Source organism: Petromyzon marinus, unplaced genomic scaffold (genome assembly GCF_048934315.1).
Source record: "Petromyzon marinus isolate PM22_M1 ecotype Great Lakes invasive population unplaced genomic scaffold, UKy_Petmar_22M1.pri1.0 PM_G_Scaffold_99, whole genome shotgun sequence".
Taxonomy (NCBI): domain Eukaryota; kingdom Metazoa; phylum Chordata; class Hyperoartia; order Petromyzontiformes; family Petromyzontidae; genus Petromyzon; species Petromyzon marinus.
In genome coordinates, this window is record NW_027423056.1 from 275,001 (window position 1) to 285,146 (window position 10,146).

The 10,146-nt window shown below is 53.4% G+C and overlaps 1 protein-coding gene across 3 annotated transcripts in view; it reads right to left on the reverse strand.

Annotated features, from left to right (window-relative positions):
• LOC116938341 (uncharacterized) overlaps positions 1 to 5,001 on the reverse strand; it is a 29,606-nt gene extending 24,605 nt beyond the window's left edge. For 2 of the 3 annotated variants that reach the window (XR_012940067.1, XM_076063292.1), the window contains exons 1-4: positions 4,855 to 5,001; positions 4,086 to 4,206; positions 3,365 to 3,555; positions 1 to 234 (exon numbers count right to left, since the gene is read on the reverse strand). The exon at positions 1 to 234 is cut by the window's left edge and continues 257 nt beyond it. Coding sequence is in view for 1 of the 3 variants with exons in the window: in XM_076063292.1 (XP_075919407.1) it covers positions 1 to 234; positions 3,365 to 3,555; positions 4,086 to 4,206; positions 4,855 to 4,948 (640 nt within the window). In the remaining 2 variants the exon portion in view is untranslated. The remainder of the gene's footprint in view (positions 235 to 3,364; positions 3,556 to 4,085; positions 4,207 to 4,854) is intronic. The other variant, XR_012940068.1, reaches the window with a different exon arrangement.
• Positions 5,002 to 10,146: the final 5,145 nt, after the last annotated feature.

Below are 10,146 nucleotides of genomic sequence, written 5' to 3' on the forward strand. Positions count from 1 at the left end.
CACCGTGGTGGGTGTTGACACGGTCCGCATCATCAGCGACGTCATCGTCATCATCGTCATCGTCATCATCATCGTCATCATCGTAGTCATCATCGTAGTCATCATCGTCATCATCGTCTTCGGTGTCCTCATCCTCAACACGGCACTCCTCCTCCTCCTCGTCACCACCAGCCTCCTCCTGCACCGTCAGTCTCTTGTGGAGCGTCACGGTGACCGTAGGAGCGCTGAGCACAGCTGAGAGACACACAGAGACACACAGAGACACACAGAGAGACACTCAGAGACACACAGAGACACTCACACAGAGACACTCAGAGACACACAGAGACACACAGAGAGACACTCACACAGAGACACTCACACAGAGACAGACAGAGAGACACTCACACAGAGACACTCAGAGACACACACTCACAGAGACACACAGAGACACACACACACAGAGACACACACACACAGACACACAGAGACACACACACACAGAAACACACGCAAAGAGACACTCACACACAGAGACACTCACAGACACACAGAGACACACACACACACACACAGAGACACTCACACAGAGACACTCACACAGAGACACACACACACACAGAGACACACACAAAGAGACACTCACACATAGAGACACTCACACAGAGACACACACACACACAGAGACACACAAAGAGACACTCACACATAGAGACACACACAGACACACAGAGACACACACAGACACGCACACACAGAGACTCTCCCACAGAGACAATACACAGAGACATTCACACACAGAGACACTCACAGAGACACTCACACAGAGACACTCAGAGACACACACACACAGAGACACACACACAGAGACACACAGAGACACACACACACACAGAGACACACACACACACACAGAGACACACACACACAGAGACACACAGAGACACACACACACAGAAACACACGCAAAGAGACACTCACACACAGAGACACTCACAGACACACAGAGACACACACACACACACAGAGACACTCACACAGAGACACTCACACAGAGACACACACACACACAGAGACACACACAAAGAGACACTCACACATAGAGACACTCACACAGAGACACACACACACACAGAGACACACAAAGAGACACTCACACATAGAGACACACACAGACACACAGAGACACACACAGACATGCACACACAGAGACTCTCCCACAGAGACAATACACAGAGACATTCACACACAGAGACACTCACAGAGACACTCACACAGAGACACTCAGAGACACACACACACAGAGACACACACACAGAGACACACAGAGACACACACACACACAGAGACACACACACACACACAGAGACACACACACACAGAGACACACAGAGACACACACACACAGAAACACACGCAAAGAGACACTCACACACAGAGACACTCACAGACACACAGAGACACACACACACACAGAGACACTCACACAGAGACACTCACACAGAGACACACACACACAGAGACACACACAAAGAGACACTCACACATAGAGACACTCACACAGAGACACACACACAGACACACAAAGAGACACTCACACATAGAGACACACACAGACACACAGAGACACACACAGACACGCACAGAGACTCTCCCACAGAGACAATACACAGAGACATTCACACACAGAGACACTCACAGAGACACTCACACAGAGACACTCAGAGACACACACACACAGAGACACACACACAGAGACACACAGAGACACACACACACACAGAGACACACACACAGAGACATACACACAGAGACACACACAGAGACACACACAGAGACACACACACACACACGGAGGCACACACACAGAGACACACACACAGAGACACACACACAGAGACACACACACAGAGACACACACAGAGACACACACACACAGAGACACACAGTGACACACACACACAGAGACACACACAAAGAGACACTCACACACAGAGACACTCACAGACACACAGAGACACACACACACACAGAGACACTCACACAGAGACACTCACACAGAGACACACACACACAGAGACACACACAAAGAGACACTCACACATAGAGACACTCACACAGAGACACACACAGAGACACACAAAGAGACACTCACACATAGAGACACACACGGACACACAGAGACACACACAGACACGCACAGAGACTCTCCCACAGAGACAATACACAGAGACATTCACACACAGAGACACTCACAAAGAGACACACACAGAGACACTCACACAGAGACACTCACACACAGACACAGACACACACAAAGACACAGACACACACAAAGAGACAATCACACACAGAGACACTCACACAGAGACACTGACACACAGAGACACACACAAACACACATACACACAGGCAGACACACACAGAGACATAGACACACACACAGAGACACAGAGACACTCACATACAGACACTCTACACACAGACATACACACACACAGAGACAGAGACACACAGACACACACACAGACACACACACACAGAGACACACAGTGACACACACACACACAGAGACACACACAAAGAGACACTCACACACAGAGACACTCACAGACACACAGAGACACACACACACACAGAGACACTCACACAGAGACACTCACACAGAGACACACACACAGAGACACACACAAAGAGACACTCACACATAGAGACACTCACACAGAGACACACACACAGACACACAAAGAGACACTCACACATAGAGACACACACAGACACACAGAGACACACACAGACACGCACAGAGACTCTCCCACAGAGACAATACACAGAGACATTCACACACAGAGACACTCACACAGAGACACACAAAGAGACACTCACACAGAGACACTCACACACAGAGACACACTCACACAGAGACACTCACACACAGACACATACACACAGACACAGACACACACAAAGACACAGACACACACAAAGAGACACTCACACACAGAGACACTCACACAGAGACACTGACACACAGAGACACACACAGACACACATACACACAGGCAGCCACACACAGAGACATAGACACACACACAGAGACACAGAGACACTCACATACAGACACTCTACACACAGACATACACACACACAGAGACACACAGACACACACACAGACACACACACACACACAGACACACACACACAGACACACACACACAGACACACACACACACAGACACACATACACACAGAGACACTCAAATAGAGAGACTCATACACACAGACACACACACACACAGACACACACACAGACACACATACATACACACAGACAGAGACACACAGACACGCACACAGAGACACACACATAGACAAAGCCACTGACTTGTCTCCAAGGGTAAGACCTCAACCACGACCCAGGGCAAGGAGATTGGTGAGGCCCCCGGTGATGACGATGAAACGGTGGCTCTGACGCGCAGGTGATAGCGGTCACCGGGATGCCGCAGAGCTGAGGAGACATCGCACCGAGTCTCTGTTGTTGCAGCGCAGACGGTCCGCCAGTGGGCTCGTCCATAGCTGCACAGACAGAGACACGGGGAGGAGGTGGTGAGGAGTGGGTGGGTGGGTGAGTGGGTGGGTGGGTGAGTGAGTGGGTGAGTGAGTGAGCAAGCGGGTGAGTGGGCGAGTGAGAGAGTGGGTGAGTGAGTCAGTGAGTGAGTGGGTGGGTGAGTGAGTGAGTGAGAGAGTGGGTGGGTGAGTAAGTGGGTGAGTGAGTGGTTGAGTGAGTGGATGGGTGAGTGAGTGGGTGGGTGAGTGAGTGAGTGGCTGAGTGAGTGGGTGAGTGAGACAGTGGGTGGGTGAGTAAGTGGGTGAGTGAGTGCGTTAGTCAGTGAGTGAGTGGGTGGGTGAGTTGATGGGTGAGTGAGTGAGTGAGGAAGCGGGTGAGTGGGCGAGTGAGAGAGTGGGTGGGTGAGTAAGTGGGTGAATGAGTGCGTTAGTGAGTGAGTGGGTGGGTGAGTTGATGGGTGAGTGAGTGGGTGGGTGAGTGGGTGAGTGAGTGAGTGGGTGAGTGAGTGGCTGGGTGAGTGAGTGAGCGACCATCTCACAGTTTGCTCTCCACTCTGTAGGTGACGCTGCTGGTGGCGGGGTTCACGTCAGCTGGTTCCCAGCGGAGTTGTGTCAGCAGGTCTCGAGACTCCACGCGCACATTCAGTGGGGAAGCCGGGGCTGGGGAGATGGGCAAACGGCACTCAGTGTGCGCTAACCACTGCACCACCGCTCCCCACACTCACACACAGTGCGCTAACCACTGCACCACCGCTCCCCACACACTCAGTGCGCTAACCACTGCACCACCGCTCCCCACACACACAGTGCGCTAACCACTGCACCACCGCTCCCCACACTCACACAGTGCGCTAACCACTGCACCACCGCTCCCCACACACTCACACAGTGCGCTAACCACTGCACCACCGCTGCCCACACACACACAGTGCGCTAACCACTGCACCACCACTCCCCACTCACACAAAGTGCGCTAACCACTGCACCACCGCTCCCCACACTCACTCACACAGTGCGCTTACCACTGCACCACCGCTCCCCACACTCACACACACAGTGCGCTAACCACTGCACCACCGCTCCCCACACACACACTCACACAGTGCGCTAACCACTGCACCACCGCTCCCCACACACACACTCACACAGTGCGCTAACCACTGCACCACCGCTCCCCACTCACTCACACAGTGCGTTAACCACTGCACCACCGCTCCCCACACTCGCTCACAGTGCGCTAACCACTGCACCACCGCTCCCCACGTCCACCACAACCTGGCACCCGATGTATCGACCGGCCCGGCTCACCGTGGCTGCTGCACCACGTGAAGAGGTTGAGGAGGAGGAGCAGCAGGAGGAGGAAGAGTAGGCCAAGTCTAGAGACGAGTTGACGCATCGCCATGGAGCGATCTTTAGTCACGTGGAGAGAAATTCGATTCCCGGTTCGATTAACTATACTCGCATCGATTCTTAATGGGATAACATTAGGAATCGATTATTGTAGAGTAACGGATGTATAGAGTCGATTTCATTTGGGATAACATGGGAATCGATATACGGTTGATTAAGCTAATTAAATCGACTTCCGTTCGGATAACATGAGAATTAAGCGGTCGAAAATGAATCTTAATGAATCGATTCCTACTTTGATTACATGAGAATTGAACATGATCGACTATCGTGTGTGGGTGTGATGCCCACCTGTGTGTGTACCTGTGTGTATGTACCTGTGTGTGTGTGTACCTGTGTGTGTGTACCTGTGTGTGTACCTGTGTGTGTGTACCTGTTTGTGTGTGTACCTGTGTGTGTACCTGTGTGTGTGTACCTGTGTGTGTGTGTACCTGTTTGTGTGTGTACCTGTGTGTGTACCTGTGTGTGTGTGTACCTGTGTGTGTGTGTACCTGTGTGTGTGTACCTGTGTGTGTGCCTGTGTGTGTGTACCTGTGTGTGTACCTGTGTGTGTACCTGTGTGTGTACCTGTGTGTGTGTGTGTACCTGTGTGTGTGTGTACCTGCCAAACAACAGGGTGTGGGTCTTCTTTTGAACAAAAGAATGAAGGGGGCGTGGGAGCGTGGCGGTGAGGTGTGGGAAGCTGTAAGCCCCAGGCTACTTTGGGCTCGCCTTCCCATCAACCGGAGGCGAGGAATGGTGGTCGTGGTTACTTATGCCCCCACCGAAGATGAACATCCGTGGAGGGATGCAGGCAAAGCCGATGAGTCAGATGCCTTCTATGACCTCCTGTCACAGGTGCTGGCTAAAGTGGCCCCTCGGGATAGAGTCATCATGTTGGGTGACTTCAATGCCCGAGTTGGTCATGATACTGGCACCTGGTCTGGAGTGATTGGAGGGCATGGGCCAGATCAGCTCAATAACAATGGTAGGAGGCTGCTAGATTTTTGTGCAGCCCATGGGCTTGTAATTACCAACACGCTGTTCCGGCATCGGCGCATCCACACAACATCATGGATGCATGCCGGGTCCAAGCAAGAACATCTGCTGGACTACATAGTGATGGACCAGCGAATGCGAGCCCATGTCCTTGACACCAGGACCTACCGTGGAGCTGATCTGCCCTCTGACCATCGACTAGTCATCTGTAAGATGCGCCTGCCATTCTTCCACTCCGGTGGTGGGTGTACACCCAGGACCCCATTCCAACCTAAAGTGGCCTGGTCTCAGTTATCTGATGAAAGTTGCAAGCGAGAATTTCATCATCGCTTGCGGCTGGGATTGGCATCGTCCCCGACTCCTCCTGATGTCGAGGGTAAATGGGCGAGGTTTAGGACTGTGACTCATGCAGCTGCAATGGCTGCTTTGGGTACGCGGTCCAGACCTCCCCAGACACCCTGGATGACAGAGGAGTTGTTCAGGATGGTTGAGAAAAAGCGACAGGCCCACTGTCATCGGCTACAGAATCCCACGTCAGAGAATGAGGAGGCTTACCGCAGCCTTCGCTCGGAGGTTCGGAGAGCCGTGAGGCGCTGCAAGGATGGGTGGTGGTCGCGGGTTGCTGAGGAGATGGAGTCTGCCTCAGTGGCCCGTGATCACAAATCGCTATTTAACTCCATCAAAAAAGTAACCTGCAGCGCCACACCTATTACCATCATTAGGGGAAAAAACGGTGATCCAATTTCCGACCCCCAGGAACAGGTTCGCAGATTTGCTGAGCATTTCTGTGAGGTCCTGGGGGAGGGAAAATCCCACAGCCAGGAAAACATCGTGGCACAAAGTGAGGATGACCCTGCTGAGGCTGCAGTGCCTCAAATATTGGATGAAGTCACCCCCTGTGAGTGGCTGGCTGAGGTGCCATCTGCTGAGGAAGTATTGAAGGCGATCCGGAGTCTGAGACCAGGAAAGGCAGCGGGCAGAGATGATCTCCCAAGCGAAATGCTGAGGGAGGGTGGCGTTTGTGCACAGACTGCCCTATATGACATCATAACAACAGTCTGGACCACTGGACGGGTTCCGCAGGATTGGAAGGATGCCCTGGTGGTCCCCCTTTTTAAGAAGGGGGACCGCACAGACTGTAACAACTACAGGGGCATCTCACTCCTCAGTGTGCCGGGAAAGGTCCTGGCAAGGATTATTCAGCATCGCCTTGCCAGGCACGCTGAGGAGAGGCTTGCGGAGCCCCAATGCGGTTTCAGGAAAGGGCGGTCCTGCACAGATGCCATATTTTCTGTCCGTCTGCTACAGCAGAGGTGTAGGGAATTCCAACAAGACCTACATCTCTGCTTTATTGACCTGGTCAAGGCCTATGATACCATCAGTAGGCCTGGGCTCTGGGTCGTTCTTCGTGCTTTTGGAGTACCTGACCCTCTGCTCACGATCATTAAGGACCTTCATGATGGTGAGCGGGCCCGGGTAAAACTACGTGGCCGGGAGTCAGAGCCATTCCCTGTACACCTTGGGGTGCGACAGGGATGTCCTCTGGCTCCCACATTATTTAACATCTATTTTGACCACGTAGTTCGTGAAGCCTTCAATAGCTGTACCGGGGGAATCTCCATATGGTACAGATATAATGGGAGGCTAATCGATGCCCGGGTGCGGTCAAGGGATGGCTCCCTATTGCTCAACCACGTTATGTATGCTGATGACTTGGTAATAGCTGCTCAGTCAGAGGAGGAGTTGCAGACGCTGCTGCTGAGACTGGAGCGTGCCACTAAGAGGTGGGGCCTTACCATCAGCCCCACCAAAACTAAGCACCTGCCTGGGTATTTTGTACCATCGGACACTCCACCCCCACAACTCCCAATCGGTGATGGGGCAGTTGTGGAGAGAGTGGAGAGTTTCCCATACCTGGGCAGTGTGCTTATGACTGGCTCCAGTTTAACAGCAGAGGTCTCACTCCGAATCAGTCGAGCGGCAATATCTTTTCATCGGTTGCGTAACGCTGTGTGGAAGCTACCTGGTCTGTCGCTCCGCACTAAGCTTCAGGTCTTCTCGGCCACGGTCATTCCCTCCCTTCTCTACGCTTGCGAAACGTGGACCCCCCTAATGGAACATCTTCGCCGGTTAGAAACATTTAGGCTGACCTGCCTACGATCCATCCTGGGTTTAACCAGACTGGATTGTGTGAGGAGCTCACAAATCCTTGAAAGATCTGGGCAGGGTCCCATCGGTGAGCTCCTCCGGCAGGCAAGGCTGCGATGGCTGGGTCATGTAGCCCGCATGCCCAGCCACCGCATGCCGAAACAGCTTTTGTTTGGCCGGATTGAGGGGGCTAAGCGGGCGCGGCACGGGCTAGAGAAGAGATGGAGTGATGTGGTACAGGAGGACGTGGAGCTGAGTGGACTTGCCGATGACTGGTACCAGCGGTGTCAAGATCGGCCTCTGTGGAGGAGGCTCGTGAAGGATGCTACTGGGCAGTTGGAGGCAGTCGCCCTCCAACAACAACGGAGGGCGGAGGAGCGACGCTCACAACAGCGAGCGGAGCGCCGGGTGGCTAAAGCACAGCAGGTTGGCACAGTAGGGGCACAGGTGGTGCATCAGCCAGTCATCTCAGTCAGTCGACCCGTGGCACCTGGGTCTGCCCCGTGACCTCCTGCCAGCGGGCGTTCGACACTTCACGTGGCCTCAGGGTGCACATAGCCTGGCACAAGCGTCGTGGTGACGTCACCGCCACTTAGTGGCGAATGGCGGTTGTTGTTGTTGTTGTTGTTGTTGTGTGTGTACCTGTGTGTGTGTACCTGTGTGTGTACCTGTGTGTGTGTACCTGTGTGTGTGTACCTGTTTGTGTGTGTACCTGTGTGTGTGTACCTGTGTGTGTGTACCTGTTTGTGTGTGTACCTGTGTGTGTACCTGTGTGTGTGTACCTGTGTGTGTGTGTACCTGTGTGTGTGTACCTGTGTGTGTGCCTGTGTGTGTGTACCTGTGTGTGTACCTGTGTGTGTACCTGTGTATGTGTGTACCTGTGTGTGTACCTGTGTGTGTGTGTACCTGTGTGTGTGTACCTGTGTGTGTGTACCTATGTGTGTGTACCTGTGTGTGTGTGCCTGTGTGTGTGTGTACCTGTGTGTGTACCTGTGTGTGTCTACCTGTGTGTGTGTGTGTACCTGTGTGTGTGTGCCTGTGTGTGTGTACCTGTGTGTGTACCTGTGTGTGTCTACCTGTGTGTGTGCCTGTGTGTGTGTGTACCTGTGTGTGTACCTGTGTGTGTGTACCTGTGTGTGTACCTGTGTGTGTGTACCTGTGTGTGTATCTGTGGTCCGGCAAAACAACCCCCTACCTCCTCGCGGTGCCGGACGGGCAACTCTGTCGTGGACAGCGCTGTGGGGGGAGATCCAATTTTGATTGGCTCCTCCCCTCATGGCATATGTGTCCACCACAGGGGCTAAACGGGGGCTCTGGACGGGTGCGAGGGGCTGGTAACCCCTCCACCTTCAATTAATTACCACGAAACCACGAATTAAACTGAAATATGTAACAACTAAGCTTGTGCCGGAGGCCCCGGGGGGCCAGGCGTCTATGACGTCTCCTGGCCAAACCCCAATTGGCGGAGCCAGGAGATTGAATACCTACCCTCGGGGCTACTCCAGAAACAACGAAAAGCCACTACGGGTGGCCACGTGGAATGTTCGAACGCTCACTGCAGAGGAGAGGCTGCCACTCCTCTGTTGGGAGCTGGACCGGTACCGCCTGGATCTATGCGGCATTCAGGAGGTCAGGTGGACCGGCTCTGGCTCCTGCCACCATGAGGGGTGGACAGTCCTCTACTCGGGGCAGCAGACTGCCAAACAACAGGGTGTGGGTCTTCTTTTGAACAAAAGAATGAAGGGGGCGTGGGAGCGTGGCGGTGAGGTGTGGGAAGCTGTAAGCCCCAGGCTACTTTGGGCTCGCCTTCCCATCAACCGGAGGCGAGGAATGGTGGTCGTGGTTACTTATGCCCCCACCGAAGATGAACATCCGTGGAGGGATGCAGGCAAAGCCGATGAGTCAGATGCCTTCTATGACCTCCTGTCACAGGTGCTGGCTAAAGTGGCCCCTCGGGAGAGAGTCATCATGTTGGGTGACTTCAATGCCCGAGTTGGTCATGATACTGGCACCTGGTCTGGAGTGATTGGAGGGCATGGGCCAGATCAGCTCAATAACAACGGT